At 39.9% G+C, this 24,177-nt stretch overlaps 1 protein-coding gene across 8 annotated transcripts in view; it reads left to right on the top strand.

Moving 5' to 3' along the window:
- The window catches only part of RFX8 (regulatory factor X8), a 31,261-nt gene extending 9,151 nt beyond the window's left edge, over positions 1 to 22,110 (top strand). Inside the window, exons 5-16 of one of the 8 annotated variants that reach the window (XM_056487899.1) lie at positions 2,179 to 2,229; positions 3,630 to 3,690; positions 4,682 to 4,816; positions 4,896 to 4,973; positions 5,465 to 5,578; positions 6,246 to 6,396; positions 7,776 to 7,834; positions 11,005 to 11,161; positions 12,686 to 12,780; positions 13,949 to 14,063; positions 17,692 to 17,979; positions 21,764 to 22,110. In XM_056487899.1, the coding sequence (XP_056343874.1) occupies positions 2,179 to 2,229; positions 3,630 to 3,690; positions 4,682 to 4,816; positions 4,896 to 4,973; positions 5,465 to 5,578; positions 6,246 to 6,396; positions 7,776 to 7,834; positions 11,005 to 11,161; positions 12,686 to 12,780; positions 13,949 to 14,063; positions 17,692 to 17,979; positions 21,764 to 21,810 (1,351 nt within the window). In that variant the 3' untranslated portion in view covers positions 21,811 to 22,110. Of the gene's footprint in view, positions 1 to 2,178; positions 2,230 to 3,626; positions 3,691 to 4,681; positions 4,817 to 4,895; positions 4,974 to 5,464; positions 5,579 to 6,245; positions 6,397 to 7,775; positions 7,835 to 11,004; positions 11,162 to 12,685; positions 12,781 to 13,948; positions 14,064 to 17,691; positions 18,059 to 21,763 lie in introns of those variants that run through there. The other 7 variants (XM_056487892.1, XM_056487933.1, XM_056487925.1 and 4 more) reach the window with 7 other exon arrangements.
- The last annotated feature ends 2,067 nt before the right edge of the window (positions 22,111 to 24,177 follow it).

Below are 24,177 nucleotides of genomic sequence, written 5' to 3'. Positions count from 1 at the left end.
GAAAGGAAGGTGTTTCCCTGCAGCATCACTTTAAAATTATTTACAATGAGGATGGTGAGACAGGAACAGGTTGCCCAGAGAAGCTGTGGATCCCCATCCCTGGAAGTGTTCAAGGCCAGGCTGGATGGGGCTTTGAGCAACCTGACCTAGTGGGAGGTGCCACTGTTCATGGCAGTGGAGTTGGACTGGATAACCCTTGATGATCCCTTATAAACCAAACTATTAAGTTAAAAAAAAAAATCAAAATATAAAGATCATATTCAGACAAAGATCATCTTTCTAGCAGCAATAGTGAAGTCCCTCAACTATAAAATTATCTTGCCTGATGCTTCCTTCATTGAAATCAATTATAAGAAGACAAGGTGTTGAGTGAAGCCAGACAGCTGAAATTAGAACAGCTTCCACTCTAAATGCAGCTACATGTCCCTGTCCCAAGCCAATATGCAGGTCCACAACAGCTGGGCAGATGGGTGTCACAATTACTGCTTATTATCTCATAAAGCACAGCAGGAAAACAGAGAGAAAGCAGAAGAAAAGCACAAAACACAGCCAGAGAAGGATGAGTAGCTCAAATCTGAAAGAAATAATTAGGTCACATACTAAAAAAGCATCTGCTTCAACCAAATGAGTTAATTTCCATTTGTGTGGAGTTTTGTAAATTTTTTGCAATTAAGTCATGAAGGAAATAACTTTACTGTTCTATCAGTATGGTTCAGTACCTTTTGAAATCACCACTAATTTTTCATGATCCAATAAAACTGATAAAACCAGCAATGGAAAATTCCAGATTGTTTTTTACTTAAAAATTGAAATTTTGAAAAAGTAATTAAAACTTGAAGACTTTTTTTACCTGCAAGAAGAAATTATGTTCTCATACAAATAATCAAATGTATAAACACAGCAGGATATTTGACCTATGGTCATAATTTTTGAGAGTGTATTTGTGTGGAAATTTCCAAATCAGAGTGAAGATTTTTAATGTGCCATTTCAGTGCAGTCCAGTGCCAGTCTGTTGTCCAGACCCCTCTAATGGGATAACTTCTCTGGCTTGTTGCCATTTCCCTCAGGCAGAGGCTGGGATATCAGTTTAATGAAGGTGTCCTAAGTAACTACTGCACCCTCCCATGCCTGAATGAAATCCAACATGCAGATGCTTTTCCTGTCACACCTACCAGAGAGGAAAGTGGATCCCTGAGCCCAGCTGAGAGACCACACCATCCATCCAGCCTGTGGGCTGGCAAAGAAAAGAATGGTTTCAAAACTATGGACCACTCCTTCTAATTACTGAAAAGGATGTTTCTTGACCATGATAGCCAGCAACTGGCATGGTGCTGGTAGTGAAGAGCTAGTGAGGAACAGTGAAGGGTCTGGCAGCTTGGGAGCTGTGCTTGTTGGTGTCACAGAAATGGCAGTGAGATTATATTGGTTTGCCTTTAAATACAAAGGTGTTTGTATTTTGATAGTGGGACCTCAAATGTGTCAGGGTTGGAATACATTCCCACAAGGAGTGATGAGGATGGTCTTCCACAGCACCTGTGAATTCGTTCATTTAGAAATCTTCAATTCTTTAATGATATGTGTACCACAGCTTTGATGATGGTGCTATGAAAAATAGTGCAAATGTCTGCAACAGTAGTCAATGAGTCTCCAAATGTATTACAGACAGGAGGAGATATGTTATTTACTGATTTGTATTACAATATTCCCTGTTGGAATGGGAGTTTTGAGGACAAGCTCTCCCTAAAATGGTACCTGGTCTGGCTCAGAGTACAGGAGTGTTTAAAAAATGTCAATGAATTTTGGTTCTATAAGAGTTGCTTTTCTGGTTCTAGTAATAGTCAAGCTTTAGGCTCCTGACTGGCTAGTGAAGCATACCTATTATTTTTTCATTTAAAAAAATTGATTTTGCTTCTAGCTAATTAACTTTTCTAATCTCTGTGTAATCTGACAGTCAGCAGCATGCACATTCACCCCTTTCCCTCCTTTCATTTTTCTTTTGTCTTTCCCCTTTGCATCTCTGTTATTCTTTATTTCATCCCCATTGCTGTATTTCCTATTTTAGCATCCCATAGCATCGCCCAAACTCTGCAAGAGAGATGGTGAAACTCCTTGTGATATTTTTGTCCCCCATTGTCCCATGTCCCACCCATCTGTTTTGTGTGCTGTGTCTTTGCCCAGGCACTGCTCTCCGGGGGAAGTGAGCATCTCTGACGTGCAGCCAGGCACCAGGTGAGTCCCAGCCCCCTTTGCTGACAGTGGGAGCAGGCAGAGCTGTTTGTTAGGTGTTTGCACTGAACCATCACTGGCTCCTGGCTGGCTGCTGGGGCACAGAGGGCTCCCTGTGTCTGCTCCTGTCCCTGTGTCAGGGAGAGGGAGCCAGGCTGCCGGGAGCAGTGCACGGAGGCGAGTGATGCTGGTCCGGGTTGCCATAGCAGCAGCAGCAGATACAGCTGGCTGCCTTCTCAGGGAGAGCAGGGGCTGGGAAATATTCATTCATTTTATTTCACAGGCTTTAGAAATCTGAAGGAACAACCTATTTGAAAGAAGTGTTATGAAACCTCTCAATTTATGCGTGTTTGCTTTGTCCAGCACCACTTCTAAAATGTTTGGGGGAAAGAGTTCCCAGCACCACCAAACATACTCAGCATGAATGTTGTGCCCTGCCCTGGGCAGCCAAATTGGCTGTTTTGCTGGAGCACAGCTTTCATGGCACAGAGTAGAGCAGAGGGAAAAGTGGCAGGGGCCAGTCCTGTGGATGGCAGAGTGCAGGGAAGCATTTTTAGTGCTGGAGTTTACAGGCAGAGAAGCTGTTAGATTTTGTCCTCTGTCCCTTCAGGATGTATGGTGGTACCCTAGTCTGTAATGCACAGTGAAACCCAGTAGCCAGGGTCTGGTTAGATAGCCTGCAGCCCTTCCAAGCAGCCAAGCCCAACAGGACCCTTAAGTCTGGAGCCTTCACAGACAGTGAGCAGGTGTCAGCAGCAGGCGGAGGCTTGACTGGAGACATCCAATTTCTGCAGCATGTCCCTTTTACAAGCAACATTGCCTCTCCCTCAACAAAACAGGCAGGGAGAGAGCTTTGAGTACAGCAAGAAAGCTTTCAGCAACCAGCCAGTGGCCAAGCCTTTGCAGGTGCAGGTAAATTCTGACTGTGTGGAACACCATGGCCAACTTGCAAAGTAAATGGGAAGCAGTCAGAAACAAAATGCCATCTAAACTTATGTGTGATGCAGAAAATGTATCAACTGTGAAACCTAAGCAAAAGGATTGTAATGTTTTGATTATTTTCATATTTGCAATAGTTATTACCATTCCAAACAAACTGCAACTTCAAGTACAAACCCATGGTTCTGGTGCAAGAAGTTCAAAGACATTGCACTGTTAAATGGTCAATTGTCATTAAAATGAGTGTTTCAGTTTAATCTTAAAATTCAGAAGTTGGTCCCAGATTTGTTAGAAAATCATGGGATTACCAAAGGAGAGGAAAGAGAGGGGTTTGTTTCCCAAATACAATTCTCCAACCTAGTGTAGTCTATCCAGTTGAGCTCATTTTCTTACTAAATGCATAATAAATCAGTGAGTTTTTGAATGTTTGTTTTTTTGTTCTGTTGTATATTTTATCACAGCAGAAGTTCCTGGAGTTCTGAAAATGCAGCTGATTACAAGAAGAATAGACAAAAAAAAGGCACAGTGAGTTTCAGATACTGTAGACATAACAAAATGTCTATCTGTGTGTTGAATTATAACTGCTCTCTAATATATTCTGATGAAATACAGCTAGCCCATCTTCTTCAAAATAGTCTTGGTCTGTGTAATCTCACTGCAAGCTTACTTCCCCCACTCCTATTCCACCCATTAGCTAACTAAATATTTTTGTTGTCTTAACATCAGCTCAAGTAATTTTGTCTGTACTGAGAGCAGAAATTGTGGCTGACAGATCAGGTTTTGAGTATTAGGGGAGTTAGTGGGGAATAACCTTCCTTGCCTGAGGTTCACATTAACAGACCTTCATGCTGTTGAGACAGTGCCTTTTCAACATGCTTAGAGTTTATTGCCATGAGAAGTATTCAAATAGTAGGAAATTATTAAGGAAAAAAGCACAATCCCTGCCCACTGGAAAGGACAGATGTGAAACTAAGCTGTGGCAGTGCTCTCCTCAGTGAGCTGCCATGGCCTGGACCAGCCTTGTTGGATGTCAGCCAGCAGAGCACCAGGAGCAAACTGATGTGAACCAAAGGGAGGAGAAAAGGAGAGGCTGGATGTTTGTCTTACTGTACCCAGTGCTCAGGTGCAGCAATGAGTGCTGTGACAATGACAGCCAGTGGGAAAGGTGCTGCCACCCCCACAGCACAGCCAGCTATCTGCATCCTTATCCAGGGGGTCACAAGTGTGACACCAGTGCTACAGAAAATACATATGGAAGATATCTATAGCACTAAATATTTACTGGTTTTGAAAATCAATTCATGTACAGGTTAGGATTTAAATATTTTGGAAACCCTTCTTCTTGTTTCATTCGCCCACCCCTATTTTCAAAAAAAAGAGAAGCATTTCTCTAAAGAAATACATCTTATTATCATGTCCTACAATTTCAAGAAAATACTTAATACCTTTAACCAAACTGATAAAGTAATTGCAATCTTTTTTTTTTATTGTCCAAAATAAATTCTGATGCATCAAGAGTAAGAATTTGCAGTATTATCCATCTGTCATTTATCTGAAGACTGAACAAGAGACATTTCATTACCTTTCTCCTGATTTCAACCAATTCTTCTTTGGAGAGCAAGCACAAAATGAGACATACCCCTATGAACTGGTACGTTCAAAGTACATGGCCATAAAACAAGTTAGCTCTTTTCCTGTGAGATCATTTTTTACCCTCTTTTTGGTAACAGATTGCACTGCTTGCCAATGACTACTACAACTACTGTCAAGTTATTTTACAAATGGTGAGAGAGACCAAGCTTGACAAGGTATGCCTTTTCTTTAATAACATTGACAACAGCAAACAACTGTAAGGGCAAAATTGTGTCTGTGTAGCTTATTTAGTTGATGGTTTGAGCTAAGGTAGATGATGATTTATGGACAAAAGGAGCATTCAGTCAAGTTATTTTAAAATTCTGAGTTTGTACAGATATCCTGAGCCCTCCTGGCACATCAATAAGCCTGAGCTGAGCACATAACACATAGCCATGGATAGATATTTTTAATTACATCCTCACATCCATGGAACAGTTCTTTGTTTCTTTCCCCTTTTGTGCACTGCCTGGTGAGGTTCAGCTTGTTGCAGCTTCCCCAGCATGCTTCTACTTACACTGGAGCCCAGCCAGGATGGGCCCAGGCAAAGAACCCATCTCCATAGTCATTCCTTTGCTTCTGTGTTTGTGCATTGTCTTACTGAAATATGCTTCACATTCCACAAGTGTAAAATCACTGAAGATTCATAAAGGGCTTTATGTAACAGGTGGAAGATTGTATCATGTCATTCTGGACATCTCTGCAGCCTGAAAGAATAGAACTGATGTGCCTGCCAGATGTGTGCCAGCTGTTAAAAAGCTATGATAGGTATCTATTCAAGGTACTGCACACACATGTGTTTGTTGCAATTATGCTGTTACATGTTTATGACTTTTTGGTAGTTCTAAGGAGAGGGGCCCTCTCTTTCCTTGGTACTATACAATGGGATTTCTGTTTACTCCTCAGCTCTATCTTTTGGCTTCTTTAAGACAGCTCAGTATGGGTTTTGGTTTTGAGAGGAGCCAGTGGAATTTGGGATAGCTTCCATTTTGCTCCTATACATTAATTCTAAAGTTTCTAATATCAATGGATTGTGCTGTTATAAATGTGGTCTGTGGTTCTGGCATGAGGTTATGTGACTGAAATTTCAACTGATGATGGTTTTCCAGATTATGAGAGTTACTTTTCCTTTGAGAACACTACTGCATTTCTTAGTGACCTTCCACATAGAAATAGACAGTTTTCTGATAAAAATAATTTGCTTCTTATTTCCAGCAGGTCATTAAGTATTGTCTAGGAATTAATTCAGGAAGTAACATTTATTCATAGGATCTTTGTCCTTCTGCTAAAAAAAAAGATAACTAGATATCTTAGCTCTTGCTTAATTGGAAGGAAAAAAATGGGTTTCTTTACACTTACATTTAAATTATCAATATAATTTTATTTCATGCTGCTGTAAATACCTGTGGTACACCAGTCAAGTCTAGCAGCATGAATTTGTATTCTAGGAATTGGAGAACATCCTACTTCCTGATTTCCTGGAGGAGGTGCCTGCACAACATATAGACTCAATCAGATCATTCAGTGAAAATGTTAAATGTTGGATGCTTAATCCTTTGGGAGGTTTTCCATTACTGCTTCAAACATCCAAGTCTAATGGTAGGTTTAAGTAAGAGAGATATTTTCAAAAATAATCTTTGATTAAACTGAAAAAGAAGATTGTATTACAAAACTCTTAAATTTTTTTTTTTAAACTTTAGCTGATGCAACAGTGATAGTAGCAAAAATTATAGTTACTTGGGATACAATTAAAAATAAATGGTCTTGCATAATGTATGAGAACAAACTTAAGCCAAAAGTATTCCCAATTCATGGTAAATTCAAATGTACTTAAATCTTTTTATGGATCTGTCTCTTGCCATGAGTGGCTCTTTGGCTGTGTAGATGACCAGAAACATGCAGCATGCCCCCTGAAACTCAGATATTATTGTGTTTCTGTCTCTTACAAGTGGCTTTATGCTGATAAATTAATTAGTGGCTGTAGAAGTCCAATACAAAAGGAAAAAAGCCATAGTCCCATAGGGAAAATATGACTGATATTAGATAACTGGAAAAAACCTGCTCCCTACAAAGCTGTGGTATATGTGTATGCTTGTAACTATGTACACACACATATACCTATTAAGCTGAAGATTCTGACTAAAACATCATGTTGCTCAGTTGCTCACTGAGTGAAGACCAGCTCCACAGTGGTGAAGCAGGGCTCCTGTGTAGACAAAAGTTTGTGTTAGGGTTCATGTGCTCAGTATTGCAGACAGACTTAACTTTGGCATTTCCTACACTTGAGAGCAAACATAGTAATGTGCTTTTAACATGTGTGTGCATATAAGTGAATGTAATTAATCAGCTGTGACCCTATGTATATACATCTTGGTCTTTCTTTTCACTTGAAAATCAGTGTCTGCCTACAGAAGTTGCTTTATACTCGATTTTCCTGCAGCTGAGAAACAGTTATTTTACTCTGAGGAAGGGTGTTCTTGGACCACGTTTTTCATAATTACATGTAGCACATTATAAACAGGATAAAAGTAGAACAAAAGAAAGCAACTCCCATCAACAGTGCTGCAGAATTGTAGATGCATGTGGGTGGAAATGTACACTATGTAAACAGAATACAGCAGGTTTATATTTAACATTGCTTCCATTCACCTGAAACCATACAAGTAAAAGAGCATTAGTCTTAATTCAGAAGTATTAAATGTAAAAAAAAAATTGAAAGATTTTTTCCTGTACATGATGGATTGATAGATTCACAGTGAAGGAACAGTGATGAGCTGGGCAGCTTCTCCTTGCAAGTTTGACTGCAAGGGTCCCCAGCCCATCCCATAATGCTCACTCAGTGCCCCTGCTGTGCCCTCACTACCCTCCAAATCTCCCCTAGGGAACTACTTTTGAACTTAAAAGATCTGTCTTCATTAATGTATTTTAGACTGTAAAATATTAATGATGTGAAACATCTGCCTCTTCTTCTTTAACAGAAGCTAAAGAGTTTGTAAAGAGGCTCAGGAGACAGACAGACCTTTGCAACATGGTCAAGGTATGTTCAAAAATTCATGAAAAAGAAAAAAAAAAAGCTGGGAATCTAATTTCTGCCAGCAGTTTGCACTATTTTTAAAATACTCCATTGTAGAACAAGTGCAGCAGCATGGATGTCCTTACCTGTACACCGACCATGCCATGCTCACACTCCCACCCATCTCTTCCCACATTGTTAAGCATGCTGAGGGGACATTTTGCTCCCTCTGGATTCTTCTGAAAAAGCCTCTGAGATGAAGCTGATGATACTCCATGGAGAGGAGACACAGTAGTTGGAAGGGTCAGATGACAGTTCCCAGTATCTTTGCCCATCCACACCAAAGTCAGTCAAGAGCAGATGCTAGAGCATTCCTTCCATTGGTGTCCTTGGATCCTTCCATATCCTTGGGTTTTGAGGTGGTCTGGGCTATAGCAGAAAGCAGAAGATCACAAATAGGAAAAAAGCAAAAGAGAACAGGTGGTATATTCTCTACTTCAAACATGTACAAGATTTTCCCAACATCTGATTTGAATCATTACCCAGATGGAGGAAGGGAAGCAGGGAGAAAACAAGGGAGGGAGGAAGGGAGGAACAGGAGGAACTGCAGCTTCTTGGACTGCTAAATGTAGTTTTTCTTTATGGGGATACTTCATTGCCAGCAGCATACAAATCACACCCTCCTCTTACTTTCAAAAGTAAAAAAAAAAAAACAAACAAAACAACAACAAAAACCAACCAACAAACAAAAAAATCCAGACACGCATAGGGGTGCTTACCCAGGCAAAAAGTTGACTTCCATGAAGTACTGAGCACTCACAGTTTCCACTTACTGCAGTATCCTTAGGAGATACTAATACCTGAAATCTCAGCTTTATGTGCTTCTAAACAGACCTTATGCATTGAAGAGCATGATCCAGCAAGATTGAGTGCCACCTACTCCCAGACATTTGCATTTGATTTGCATACTCAGGCTTCAAATCATCCTCCTCTTGTGCAAGCCTTGGTGTTGAAGGGCTGGTTGTACCTCTTTCAGTTTTCCTTCCCTATTCTTAATGTGTGGAAATGCTGCAGAGTCAAAACTGGATTTGTACAATCAAGATTTAGGGCAAGAGAATTGCAGCAATTCGGGGAAATTCTCTAGAAGAAGCCTCTGGATGCTCTACATCCCTTTTACACTGTTTAACCCACACAAATTGAATGCAGCAGACCTGAGAATCAGGGTTGAATTTACACATAGCTCTCACAAGTAGATGTTGTTTGTACCTTCTTTAGAACCTCTTCAAAACACAAGGGAAAAGTAAAAGGCTTTTAGTATACTTGACATTTTGGGGTAGTGAATGCCAAGGTTTAATTATTTGTTGTATGAAAAAAATACTTTCTTTCATTATTTTAAAATTTCTACCCTTCTTCAAGCAATTCTTCCCAAAAACTTTCATCACGTCCTTCCTCAGTCATTTCTGTCTGAAGGTGAAGTTCATCTCACTTCTCACACAGGAGTCATTTGATATTTCTAATCAACCTTCTCAGTTTCTTGTCTAAAATGCATCTGGAATTTCAGCTAAAGACTGATGGTCAGAGCAGGCAAGAGTGCTCCTGATGAGAAGTGCTAGAGAGGCACTGTGCAGCTGCAACCTCTGAGCACTGTAACCACACCATCCCTTGTAGAGTACTTCACAATAATTCAGACATCTGGTGAGAAAGTAAGAACAATTTTGGCAGAGTCAGCATTCAAAAGAGAAAAGGTAGCTTTCTCAGCATGTATAGATAAAGCAGGCTGGCAGCTGGTATTACCTGGACATGTAAAAATAATTAGAGCATAAAAAGGTGCACATTCCCTGTGAGAAGAGTGAGAATATGGTGCTTGTCATTTTCTGGGGCTGATTCCAGCCTCTGGTAAATTGTATTTGAGTGTTGAGAGGGCTGGCTCTCAGTCATTTTATAGAATCCTGTCTAGTATCATGAAATCCAATGGCTGAAAGGACCAGTCTAAAGTGTTTGGGCACAGAGTCAGGTGTTAGCAGCCTACTGAAGATGCTGCCCTGGTAGTTCCCAGCCTTTGGGTCGTGCATTCTTTTTGCAAACTCTTTTTCTGTCACTGGAAACTCCAAGTCAAATATGAAGAATAATTTTTTCTTTAATTATATGAAGGAGATTGCTGAATGAGAATCAGATTTGGTTTGGTTTTTCAAAAAAGTTAGCAGAGTGATGAAAAATAGCTGTATTGATAATTTTTGCAAAGAAATGGTCAGCTGCATTCATTGCTGCTTGTGGGGTCGTGTTAAGCATCTGATGAATGGGATTTGTTAAAACAAAACACGTGTATGAATCCTGGAGTTTTCTGGAATTTTACAAATCATATTTTTCCTCTGAAAAGCCCAACTGAACAAGGGTTATTCACAGAAAAACCTGAAGTCAGAAAAGGCTTTAGGATCTTACTGATTTCATTATGGAAGTGAGAGACTAAATGTATTTGTTAACAAAATTTAATGGATTCAGATTTAGTTTCCTTGAATGTTCTCATAGTTTCATTCTTAAGGAATATTTTGTGATATTAGCAACTAATTTTAAAAAGTGAAGAGATGATGATAAATATTAGTCTGAATTGTTTGCAATATCAGAATAGTACTTTTTGAGACAAATATGAAGACAGATTTATTCACAAATTACTCATAAGCAGATAAATGGTATAAAATACCAGCTAATATTGTTTTAACTAACACAGTATTTCTAACATTATTTTTACTCTCTCAAAGGCTTAAGCAACTCGAGAAAACTTGAATTAAATTGCAACATGAATTAAGGACAGATAACACTGAGGGAAAGTCATCGCTGATACACCATTCCATGCTTTTGACAAAATATCATTATTTAGTGTAATTATAATAACTCTAGGCAAAGCCAATTGCCCAGGCAATTGCCCAGATAATTGAAGCGTGTTAGCCTTGTCTGCTCCATCACAGACAACATAGAGCATCATTGAAAAGAACATCTCCCAGAACAAAACTCTCTTGAAGACAACTTCAGATTTATCTCCTTTGATCCTTCAACCCCCTCCACACCCCCAGTGTGGAGACTGGTCATATGAAGTCTAGTATTGAATAAGGGAAGCTTTCCTTTTTCAATTCCCTTATTTGGCTGAGTTAAGGGCTTGAGGAAATGAAAGGCATTAACTGCTTTTTTATTCTCTGCAGACAGTGAGAGCACTCTTGAACAACAACAGCACAGTCAGTGTTCTGAGGGCAGGCTTGCATGCCATCTTCAATGAGAAATCTCTGGATGTGACTAAAGACCTTTTTCAAGAGAAGTTTAGGAATCCAAAGAAGCGGCAGAAAAACATACAATTAAAATGTAACGAATTTTTGCTATTTATTGTCTTTCCTCTCAAGCACTAGCATGCCATTGTTAAAGGTCCAACATTTCCTCTTGTTTATTCATGACATCTGCCTTACTGGGAATTACAGTCTTCCTGTAACCTGGAGGGCCAGAAAAGAGCCAAAAAAATTGAGAATGGAGTATGAGATAATATCCTCCTAATTTTAAATGTTAAAAATTAAAGGCTTTTGGTTCTGACTCTCTTAAAGCTTTTTGTGACAGCAGGAGTGGGGTTTTTGTTACTGAATTGTGTATCTCCTAGAAGGTTAACAAGCAAGGATATTTATTCATGGTTTCTTTTAACAGGAAAGATGTTTTCAATCACTGCATTTTCCTCTGTTATTAGTTGAAGCACAAAAAATAATTTCTTGTGGCCGTATTTTAAAATACTGTATGCTGGGCCTTTTAGCTTTTGTGTCCTTTTGCTGTATTGCAGCCTGTGGGATCAACGTTGTGTTGTAAACAATAAAATACCCAGTTTGTATGCACCTGTGACACAATGATTTGACAGCTTAATGAAAAGGAATAGAATGGCAACTTAATTTTTAGATTAATGGTCTGCCATTTAAAATATTAGGAAGAGATAGGCAAGTTGGACTAGGCTGTGCACAGAACTAACCTCTGCTCTTTGTTCCTGGTCCATCACCGACTCATGCACTCACAAGGGATTTGACACAGACTATCTGTGACTGCTTTCAGTAGGAATAAGAACTTGCCTGCTTCACAGAACCATCAGGAGAACCATTTCAATAATATGCATATACTTACTAAACCCAAAACCTCAGCATAGAAGGCTTATTTCATTTTTCTGTTATAATATCGATGTTCTTAGTCTTCCCAAGGTGTTTTATTGCCTTCTCTGCTTTCATTGCTTTTCCAAACTGTCATGTATAATAAGCACTTATAAGAACTTATAAGAACTTATCCATATGCTTTCTTGAAGGAAGAGGTCTCAATTAGAAGGGTATAAATTCAGGGAAGTGCAATTTTCCTTTTGGCATTGTGTGGTAGGTGCCACACTTTTGGGGGAACAATTGCACTGATATGTGGCAACATTACCCATATTTCTGTTGGTGTACAGAATATTCTGCATTTTCTGTTATTGTTTTAAATTTTTTTTTTTCTCCCTTCAACAGCCAGATCAAGATTTTTTTTTTCTGAACCACATAAAATCTCAGATAAGTAAGTTAGCATTGCCTCTCACCAAATTCAAGGTTTCTCATTGGAACTGCTTTTTCTTGCCACCTTTGCCATGATGACTAGGTCAGTGCAGTTATGCTGGAAATGGACATACACATGAATTCTGACATATTTCAAAGTAGGGGACTAGTCCTCACTAAAGAAATTGCATATTAATCAAAATGCTAGAAACAGATGTCTTAATCTATTTTAAGGTAAAGGTAAAAGAAAAAAAAGCTTAAAACTGCAGAAACAAAACTGCAGAAACAAACCAAACAAACCAATCACTTCAAGTAATGGTCTCCCTTCTGTATTTCACAGGTTTGAAAAACTTCATTTCTTCACTGACATCTTCCACAGATATTCGGGATCTCCTGAGCTCTTTGTCTTCAGATCTCCAGACTTTTGTTATCAAGGTATAAAATTAATAATTTCAGAATAGAAAGAGCCATCACATCATTTATCCTGCTACATGCTGGCTGTCACTAGTCTGCAGGATCTACATTGCACACTAGCAACCTGACCAGACTGCAAATTTGCATAAATACAATTTATGCATGCTGTGGAAAAAGGGAGAATTAATTGGCATAAAAAAATTCCATCTGTGCAAACAACTACAAGTATATTTCTGTGCTTATATCCACTCTAGTGGTTTCAGTATCTGCTCTCATTTCATCGACACATATTATCATAGTCCCTAATAAATGAAAATTCAAAAGTAATATGTTGGTATAAATGAAGAGAGCTCTTCATGGTTCCTTACATCCTTGATTCACCAAACTGTTGCCTTTTAGCAAGTACTAAGAACTTCTAGTAGAGAGTCTCTAGCTCTTGTGAGAGATTCAAGTGTGACCATCCTCACATATGCACCTTTCAATAGGTTACCAACTCTACCACCCCTTTGCCATCAGTGACTCACAATTTGTGTCACTGTGCTGGTTCTGCTGCATTTGGTTGCTCACCATAACAATTAACTTGGGTTTGGGTGGTACATAGAGTTTGAGATTTTTTTTCCTCCTTTCTGAAGAAGGAGAGTAAACCATGTTTATTTGGATTAATTATTTACTCTTATTTTTTCCTTTTAAATGAAGAACAGCACTTTGCAATTCTGTGGTGCCTCCATCTCATATAACCCTCAGCTACCTGATGGTATACCTGGGATGGTATAGAGAACATAGAGAGGGACTTTTCCTGGGGGCTCACAGTTATAGGCCATAAGGCAATGGACACAAGTTGCAGTAAAGAAAAATTTCAATAGATACAAAGAAAAAAAAATACCATTAGAATAATTAAGTATAGGAAGAGGTTACCTGGAAAGCCTGTAGAATCTTTATACAGGAGATACTCAGAACTTGGCTGGTCAAGGCCTGAACTAAGCTGGCCATGCTTTGGACAAGAGATCTGAATAGGTAAAATCCAAAGATCTCTTTCAACTTAAGATGTTTTAGGATTCTAATAGAAAAAAAAATGCTTGTTGCTTTTTTCACCTTTGTATGCAGTTTGTACAGGGGAAATAGTCTGCCACACAATAAGGAATTCTTTTAACCAACTTTATCATAAACCAATTTTTTTCTTTATCTGCAGCCAAGCAAGAGTAAAGAGGCATTTAAAGAGCAGGCATCAGATTTCATGTTGAAATGGAACCTTCTACTGAGCAATGTAGGCAAGATTCTGACCATCAACAGGACAGACAGTTTTGGTAAATAGGATCTTTGTGATTCTAATTTGGTATGCCCATTTTGACCTGAGATGGCAGAGGCAACAGATCCAAAAGTACCTAAAGAGGCCAATGAGAGCTGGTGATGTAGTGACAGGACAATGGGGAATGGCTTTAAACTGAAACAGAGCAGGTAGAGACTGGATATTAGAAAGAAATTCTTTACTGTGAGGGTGGTGAGGCACTGGAACAGGCTGTCCAGAGAAGCTGTGGATACCCCATCCCTGGAAGTGTTCAAGGCCAGGCTGGATGGGGCTTTCCAGAGCAACCTCTGGAAAGTGCATGGCAGGGGGTTGGCACTAGATGGTCTTGGGGGTCCCTTCCAATCCAACCCACTCTGCATTTCTGTGATTCTATGATTTTAACTGACATAAATTCATGCAGCATTTAATAGAGGCATCTCTTCTTCATACTCCTTTCCTTTTATCACCATTCTCCTTATGATGCGGCTAGACAGGTCAGGGAAATGATTAATTTTTGACCAAATCAGTTCTCTGAGCAAAACTCTAGGATGAGCAGAAGAGAGGAGAGTAGAAGCATGCAGCTGTAGATGGCAGGAAAGCCAGGACTCCCTCTTTTGGCAGAAGCTGTAGTTTGTGGGGAAGCAGGGAACAGCAGCCAGAGGTGAGAGCCTCTGCTTTCCCTCCACACAAGAGCTGCACACCACAGCTGAATGGTTGGATGGACATCTGGAGCCACTAATATTCCAAACCATAAGCATTCCAGACATCTCAAGTGATAGCTCTGAGTCCTCTTTCTGTATAATAGAGCCAGAGCAGAACCACTGCAAGAACTAGTTGCCAAAAAGGCATTTAGTTCCTCTGACAACAGATACATACCCTCTCACTTGTGTCTTACACTTACCTAAGTGCTTGCTTAGCCAGCAGCACACCTGTAGAAGGCATTACACTGACTGAAAAATAGTCACTTCTTTAGCTGGATTATTTTTCTGTCCATCTTAGGGCTCTGAGCTGTCAAGCATCAAATCCATCAATCCATACACCAGTGCAAGGCAGGAGAAGGGAAAGAACTGTGCAGTTGGGTTCACTCAAAGGGGCTTGAAGTGATACAAACATGTCTTAAATCAGTGCAGTCTCTACCCTAACTGCCTTTCTCTTCACTTGTAACACCACGGCAGAGGTGCCACTTCTGCAGAAATGTACTGTCTCCTGTGAGTTTCATCTAATCCCAAACTGAATAAAATGCCTTTTAGATTTTCAAAGGAGCACCTTCATATTTTTAGCTCTTCTGTTGGATACAACTTTGTTCAAATAGCCAAAGAAACTCATTATTTGCTTTGAAATGTCCCTTCAAAATCCTACTTTCATATGTGTGCTATAAATACATAGCAAAGGGGTATGTCAAGGTTGCTGCCTTTTGTGTTCTTCAGTGTTCTTACCCCATTATGTCTGGGCTTGAGCATGTATGAACACACCCTTCTTCTGCATCAAGCTGCTGCCTTTTCCCTTCTGTTTACTTGTAAACTGTCTGGAGCAGGATCAGAGTTTTGCTCTGTGTCTGCAGGGAACATAACACAGCAGGGTCCCTCGTCCATCAGCTGCTGCATTACAGTAACAGTAAAATAATCAGTCTTTTCTCTCTCTTCAGAGGAGTTCTACACAAAACTCTCCAATGTTACATGCAATATTTTTGGCAATGAATGAATTGAGAACGCATTCCAAGAACTGCACTGGTAGCATAATGTTTATTGAAATCCCTCATGATGATGAAATTCTCTTCCCTCTTTCCACCACAAGAAGAGTTTAATGAATTGTCTCCCTATTCTGTAGTTTTGTTGATGGATGGGATACAATGGATGGAGCACATCTCTTGGTCTGCTGATACTTTGTTAAACTAATTACAAATTACATTTTCATCCATTTTACTACAGTTTTCCTACTGTACTTCAATAACACTAAAATTGAATTAATTTAAAATAAAAAGAGAGTTAAAATATTTTAAAATATTTTGCTGTGATGCTTCACTAATGTGATAATTATTATCTTCTTTCTTTACTCCTTAAGGTGCTGTATTTGATCTATCAATGTATTTTTTTTTTTTTTTAATGTTTCTATTCCTTTAGGATACTGAGTTTTAACAGACAGGCTGAAGCATTTCTGTTAACAAGCCATCTGGTGTAAAAGTTCTGGGATCATTGCTTTCCAGAAATTTCTTAAATCTCAGCACTTTTTCAAAATATCAACTATGTAGCATCCACACTGAGGAAACACAATTACTTGGGAAATGTGTGTCATGTTAATCCAGTAACCAAAACTAATCTTACTTCTGACTTGATCTCTTGCCTACTTGTTTGCCACATCCAGCAGACATAATACACTGGCATACTCACACCTCTCAATTTAGGATTGACTTTGACTCTTTTCCAGCCCAGCCCCCATTTGGGTGATGCCCAAGTGAGATCAGAGGGACCCTGCAGTTGCCCCTTCTTTAAGGCAGCAGGAGCAAGTGTGCTAGAGCAACCAGGGCTAACATGACCTCTACAGCTCCTTCAGCTCCATCTCCTGTCCAGAAAATGTGCCTCTGCACACTTCCCTCATAGAGTTTCATGCCAGCTCACACAGCTCTGTTGCCTTCCAAGGCATTCAGGGATGCATTGCCAAGCCATGGGCACTGAGCAGTGAGCTGTGCATTCCACTCTGCAAGTGAGATGCTTCAGCCTGGCTCCTCTTGAGAGCTGTGCTCCTCCGGATTATCCCCAAAGACAACTGGAGTAGCAGCTTTGGTTTCATTCTTACTCTTAGACTCTTACTCTGCAAGACTGTTAGCAAGACTCCTGGACTACAAATAATAAATCTACATAGTCCAACTCCAACTATAAAAACCCCTTTCCTTGTTCCATAGGTAAACAAGTACTTCCTCCTACTTTGTTAGTTTAAAGATCCTCAAAAGGATGAACATCAGAAGCAGCAGCTTCTCAGATACACATAACATCAAAAGAGAGTATTTTTCATTTTTAAAGCTCTGTAAACTGTGGTCATTAATATAAATTGTGATATCTCCTTGTTGATGTTCATATAAACTAGTTTGTGGGATGCAGAGATTATAAATTGTGTGATGAATTCCAATGCAGATTTATGGCATGGAAAAAGATCTACTTTTTACTGTAAGGGCTTCCAACCAAGGTGTGATTCAAAAGTCAATAGTCTCAGTGAGTCTCTCTTGGCTTCCATCACTTATGGTCCAAGCTGCAAGGTGGGCCATTTAATATCCTAGATACAACACACACAGATGTCTGTAGGAGGTTTTGCTTGGGAAGAGATGGAATGATTAATCTGTCTGAGGGGAGAATGGGGATAATATGTGGTTATTGGTAAGCCTTGTAGTAGAAGTGAAAGTGGAAAAGGAACTTGAACAGGAAAGCAAATGAGCACAACTTTCCTCTCTAGTTAAATAAGGAAAAAAATGTTGCTTATATTTAAAATTTGTACTGGTGCCTATTTTTCTGGGATATTTGGAAGTATGTAATTTTGTAAGTACTGTTTGATGAGTGCTGATCCATTGCTTTGTCTAGCCTTCAAAAAAGAACACATCATAAAGATAAGCAAATGAAGCAGTTGTCATAATTATCTTTGTTTTTCTTTAACCCTAGGATCCTGGCTTTTGCTGAATATGCTACTTGTTGATTTTGCGGCTCACATTTTCCAGTCCTATATAGAAGAGGAGAAGGAAGAAGGAAATGCCTTGGTTTCAAAGCAAAATGAGGTCCCTCTTCTGTGTGTTTATGAGCCCAGCCATCTCTCAACCTGTTTTGCTGAGGAGGAACCTGAAGTCAATGCTCCACAGACAGCTCTTATGATGCAGAACCAGAATAACTTCGGATTAAGCAATGCTTTCCAGAGTTCTGAGTTGTTTGGTGAACACAGCCACTGTCAGCAAGGTGAAAATAGCATTAACTTAGAAGAAAATTATGGGGACAAAGTTATAAATTGGGCAAATTAGGACAGATTGGCAGGTGTGTGGCTGACTGGGGTTTTTATGCATGTAAAGTAGAACTAACAAAATCCAGGTTGGCATGGAGCTGTGTCCAACGTCACTGAAACCTCAACTCACAAAGCATCCTCCACATCCTGCCCCCACCCCACAATGATACCAAAGGATTGTAATCTCAACATCACCCACCTCCCCAGCACCACAGGTTCCTGATTCTTTCCCTAGGTTTCCAGCACACCTCTGGAACTCCTTCTGATTGCCCAGGTGCTGTCTAAGGAAGAGCAGTGCTGTGCTAGTGGGCTGGGAGCAGGCCATGGGCTAACTGACAAACAGACTGCATGTATTCTTTGATCAAAAAGAGAGGGCACAGTGTGGTCTTTCCTCAGTTTTGGAAGCACTGAGAGGCTCTCTTCCCTCCACTCATCTGTTACTTTTATCAAAAGATATGAAATATCTTCAGAAATATGAAATCTTTGAGACCCTTCTGCTCTACCAGATTTTCTTGCAGTCAGCCCACTGCTGCAAACTTTACTAGCATAAGGTGTGACATACAGGTAGACAACAAGATAGACTCTAAATCTTCTAGAATACAAGGCTAAAATACAAGAACACATGGGAATATGGATCAAGCCCCTGTGGTTAATGCAAGTAATGAATTAGACATTCAGCTGGTTTCATATTTCTCTTCCATGCAGTAAGAGCACTTGTCTTATGTCTCAGAGAACATTTTTTTCCAGAAAACTGTGAAAGACAAATGTTAATGGCACCAAGACTTAAAGAGAAAATTACATTTTTGGGGTGACACTACCATAGTTATTTTATCCCCAAGAAGTATTCAGGTTCCATACACTAGCACATGAATGGAAATTGACTGTTTTAAAAACATATTTATTAATTATAAAGACCTTTAGAGGACTCTAATTTGTTTAAAAATAAGGTATGCTAAGACCAGTTCAGCAAAGAAAATTGGAGAGGAGACATCAGACACAGAGGACAAACCAAGAATGATTTATACGTGTGATGGGCATGTTTGACAGCTTTTGTTATTTTTCAAATGTAAAATAAATACCCATCCTGCCATATCACCATTATGTCAAAATGTAAACCTTGCTGGGTGCTGACAATTTGCAAGAGAGCTCTAAATTAGTGATGGTCAGAAATGAGGGAATGAACCACTAGAAATTTTATTCAGTATCTTCTCATTTCCCATGCTCTTCACTCTGCTGCTGTTTGCATGTCCTATGCCCACTGCAATGGTTTTTGCAGGGGTCATCAGACAAGGGCTTGACCCAGGTTTGGTCTGTGTAAGTGATGTGCTTATGTTTTGAATTTTTAGTACCTGATCACAAAAACAGAGCAAGGCTGATTCGAGTGAGGGATGAGGAATCATCCCTTCCAGAATAAGAGGGGAAGGGTGTAAAATGTGAAATGAGGAGTATGAGGACTTGGGAGGTGTGGATGAGGGAAGAACACAGTGAGCAACTGAGAAAGTGTAGAGGTTTAGAGATCAAAGAACCCAATAGATGGTGGATTCTACCAGCCCAAGATGTTAATAACTGGGATGAAAAAGATTCTTGTAAGCACCTGTTATGTTGCAGTTCAAGTGCTTGCAGTTTGTGAAGGAGTCAAAAAACTTGAACCTGCAGCTCAAAAGGGCTTCAGGAGCTGTGAGAGAGAGAGCACTTCTGCCCACTCATGTTCTTCAGATGGGTGGTGCTTCCACCTTGACCATTGCAGATTCCTTCTCTTGTATATCAACACTTATGCCACAGGTTGCTGAAAAACACAGTTGCCAAAAGCATCTCTATCACCCATAGCTTTGTTTGTATTATCATCTCTATAGATCCTCTGACAAGATTTCCATTCCATGAGGATTTTTGTTCTGTGACTTTTGACATTATCATGCTTTCAAGGAACCATCTGTCCCTGCTCTTGACTAATCCCCCTTTGGCCACAGCTCATTCTGTTGGGTACCTAAACCCTCAGCAGCCATAGCAGCATCCACCAGCCACACTGCTGTTTCCTGGACCACATTTCTGCTGCTTGACATATTGCTCAGGTTTATTTCATAGTTTTTGCTTTCAATTCCCTCACCTTAGGGAGGCTTGGCAGCTTTCTGCAACCCAAAGCTTTTCATCAGTCCCCATCCTCCACTCCATCCATTGCCAGCACCACCCAACCTCTGTAGTTTTTAATCTTGTTTCACAAGGCATTTCTATGCCTTCTCTACAGCCTGTTATGCTGAGGGAAAAAAAAAATCTGTTCATCACACCTCCACACTCAGCTCATTGAAATTAGTGCTAACCACTCGGTCTTGCTACAAAACCCTGGAAAAATATGAGGGAGAACTGGTAACAGAAATCAGAAAAGAATCTCCCATCCTTACCCTGATATCAGCAGCACCAGTATGTGTGGCTTAGCAGATCCCTTCATGATCTTTTTTTGTCACCTTCATTCTTCCTCTTCCTTCTCCATCTGTTTCTGGTCTTCCATTCCTAGCTGATGCTGAATATAAATTAGACTCCTCAGCAGAGAGAACATTTTTTCCCATTTATTTTGAGCAGCACAGTACATTTATGAATCTTATTTTCAAATATAGTTTAAATAATTAGTACATAGAATTAATAAATAGACTCAATGGTCTTGAAAATGGAATACATTCCTAGTTGGTGGCATCTCCCGAGGAAAATATTGGTTTTATATGAAAAAAAATGTAGAGGGCAGGGAGCAAGATAGTAGAAGATTTGTACACACTGGCTTAGTGGGGAAGTGTGGCAGATGAAATGCTACAGAGCCAAACACACATAGTATGAACTCAGAATCAATGAAACCAGTAGCAGTAACAGAGATGTTCTGAACAAGCCATAATCTGTAAAAATGCAGCTCAGAGAGCATTGGTCAGATCTTTATTCCTTATCACAGAGCTTGCAGTTGCTTTCTCTCAGCATGAATAGCATTTTTTTTTTCATCTAGAAAATCCCATTCTAGCCTTCTGCTTTTTGCTCACTTGTTACCAAATTAAAATCCTATTAAACTGCACACCTGCAGTGGGTTTATTTGCAGAGCATTGTGCTGTAGCTTTTAATCCAATTCCACACCTTCATAACATACAATATACTGCAAATCGGGGCACAAAGAGACTGAGGGTATGCTATTCCTAGCTCTATTGGCAGAGAGCAAATCAAACACATTGATTTGTTAAAAAGGTAGAAAAAAATAGGACAGAGTTAACTACTTGACTTCTAGGAATGGTAGGTGTTCATCTGAGTGGTCTGTATCTGAGGATACAGAGATCAAGTGAAGTCATTAACTCAAATGATCAAAAAATGAGAGCAAAATCATGACCCTGATTGAATTCAGTGTCAAAACTTCTGCTGACTTTAAGAAAGCCAGAATTTCAGCATGAAAAAGCAGTCCCCATCAGGAGAGAGACGAGCTGAGACTGTGTGTCAGCTGTAAGCCCTTCTATTCATTCTCAAAACAAAGTGTGAGAAGTGTGAATGACGTATTCAAAGTGTAATGCTCTTCTGTCAGACCTTTGCCATCCTGTGATCAACCCCAACGTGTGCTTCCTCTTGTTGGGTTTATTTCATGTAATATGGCTGGATATCTATAAAATACCTCAGGTTCTGCAAGTGAGAATAGAGAAGACTTTTTTCAATGAAGGGAGAAACAAATGATTCACAATTCCTACAGTCAAAACATTTCCATGTTTCTTTTCTAATTTTCAGCACATCCAGGTAATTTAGGAAGAGAAAATTATTATATCATGTACTAAGTTGGATCTCCAAGTTGGAAAGGAAACATTTCTTACTCAAAAAGATGAAATGCTATTTCTTTGCCTCCGATGAACAGCAAATCTTCAGAGAAAAGCATCCTGGCTATAGCATTCTATATGACATGCCATTCTTACTTTTTGATAAAACTTTAAAAACTTTAAAAACTTTAAAAAATACTGCTTTCATTCTCTTAAGATTTTTTTTGAAAATATGAAATGCAAAACTGGGCTAGCAATGCAATTATTTTGTCATGTGATTTGATTTAGATTATTTTAATAAATCTTCAGAAGATAAAAGTGAAGTATTTGTGTCTTGGTTTTATGTATTTCTTGTATATTTCTGTTGTCAGTAAACCTGAAGACCTACTTGAGCTAATCATGGTAAATTATGTGTAAGCTACAGCATAAATGAATGACTCTGTGTTAATGCTGCTTTGTATCTATGGTGTATAATCTAAAATTTATATTTCTTGCATATAAAACATAGCACTAATTCCTATCTTTAGAAATTCCTGCTTTGTTTACCATTTCTGCAGGATATAAGAGTCAGTATCTCACATATAATTCTATTAACTGAAATAAAAAAAGGCTGTATATAATGTTACTATTTTATTATGTTCAAAACTAGGTTGTTTGGGCTTGTCTGTAAGTAAAGTACAAGCATTTATTAAGAGAAACCCTGGCATAAATTCATAGAAAATAGTAAATACAAATGGTGAGATTTGTATCTTGCATGCATCAGATTGTGTGAGGAAATTCCCTGAAACACCAGGGCAATGGGGGATTTAACTATTTTTGAAAAGCATGCCTGCAGTGAGTTGTCTGTGCCTGATTGCTATTTCAAGAAGGGACAACTGCTTTGATATTTTAAGAAGGGACATATCCTGAATCAGAAAAAAACACTTGTCAGGAGCTTGGGAAGCTTTCACTCATTTTAGGTTTGGAAATCTACATTTATTTTCTACTTGCATCTCCATCCTGTCTCAGCTCAAGCACTGAAGTGGGAATTAATTTTCGAAAGTGTGGTATTGCAGCAGATGTAGACAGGGCTATGTGCTAAAGGAAAAGGTAGTCATGTATTCAATTCTGCAGATAAGTTTAAGAGTTCGATGCCAAAATCACATTTTCATGGGAAGTATCTTCACAATCAGAAAAATTGATTTGAGTCTTAAGGCCCATTATACCCATTTCCACTATTCCTCAGGTTTTTCTGGCAAAGAAAAAAAAACGGAGCAAGGAGTGTAGGAAAAAATGCAAGCTAAAAATACTCAGTGTTCTCAAGTCCACTTTTATTTATAAGAGTTTAGTTTCTAGATTAGATATACCTGTTCTCATAGCACAATTAAGCAGAAGTTGTATCAGCAGATTGATCTTGGAATCTGTTCTTCACAGATATGAAAAAAGTAAGATGTACCTGAGAGCATATTTTAGATGCACCTGAGAAGCTTCTGACAGGCAAAGGCTTTTAAGACATTTGTTTTTCCCTGTCTCCTATTAAACCAGTGTTCCTTATATAATTTGCATGAATGCAATGAAAGTTCACAAGCATATGTTTTAAAGAATTACTTTGCATTGCCATATTGAAGAGGTCTACTGCCAAGAAAGGAACCGGATGTACATGTGCCTTTATTAAATTGGGCTGTTGATATAAACTCATATACATGCAAATCTTTGCCTAATTAAAACCTCTCCTGGAAAATGTTTAATCGCAGCTCCATGTGTTTGCATATCAAAAACGCATCCTTGAAAGCACAGAACTAATGCTGCCTGTACCTCTGACTTTGGGTTTTGCTGTGATTTGATCCCAATTTCCCTGCAACGCGAGTGTTCACATGGACACTCTCTCTCGTGGATGGCCTGTTTTTTAATAAACGGAAAGGTCGCACCGCCTCCACCCGGGCAGCTCCATCTTTTTGGTTTTGTGGTGCGTGTAGAGAACTTAATAGGTGAGATACCTGCTGGACCGTGCACCTGAACCAGGGGCTCCAGCAGTCTCTCATGCCCCCGAGAGCGACAAAGACAGGGTTATCCCGCAGTGGGCCGGGAGCCGCGAGGGGCCGCAGAGCCGCGGGAGCCGTGCCGGGGTGTCCCGGGCAGGGCGGGGGAGGCTCCGGCACGGCCCGGGCGGGGGGCAGGACCCCAGGCTGAGGCTGCTCCGGGCAATGCGGGGTGCCGGGGCACGGAGGCAGCTCCGGGCGATGCGGGTGCCGAGCCGGCGCTTGGGGCGGCTCCGGGCGATGCGGGTGCCGAGCTGGCGCTTGGGGCGGCTCCGGGCGATGCAGGTGCCGAGCCGGCGCTTGGGGCGGCTCCGGGCGATGCGGGTGCCGAGCACGGAGGCGGCTCCGGGCGACGCTGGTGCCGAGCACG

Source organism: Oenanthe melanoleuca, chromosome 1 (genome assembly GCF_029582105.1).
Source record: "Oenanthe melanoleuca isolate GR-GAL-2019-014 chromosome 1, OMel1.0, whole genome shotgun sequence".
Taxonomy (NCBI): domain Eukaryota; kingdom Metazoa; phylum Chordata; class Aves; order Passeriformes; family Muscicapidae; genus Oenanthe; species Oenanthe melanoleuca.
This window is presented reverse-complemented; position numbering and strand designations above follow the sequence as displayed.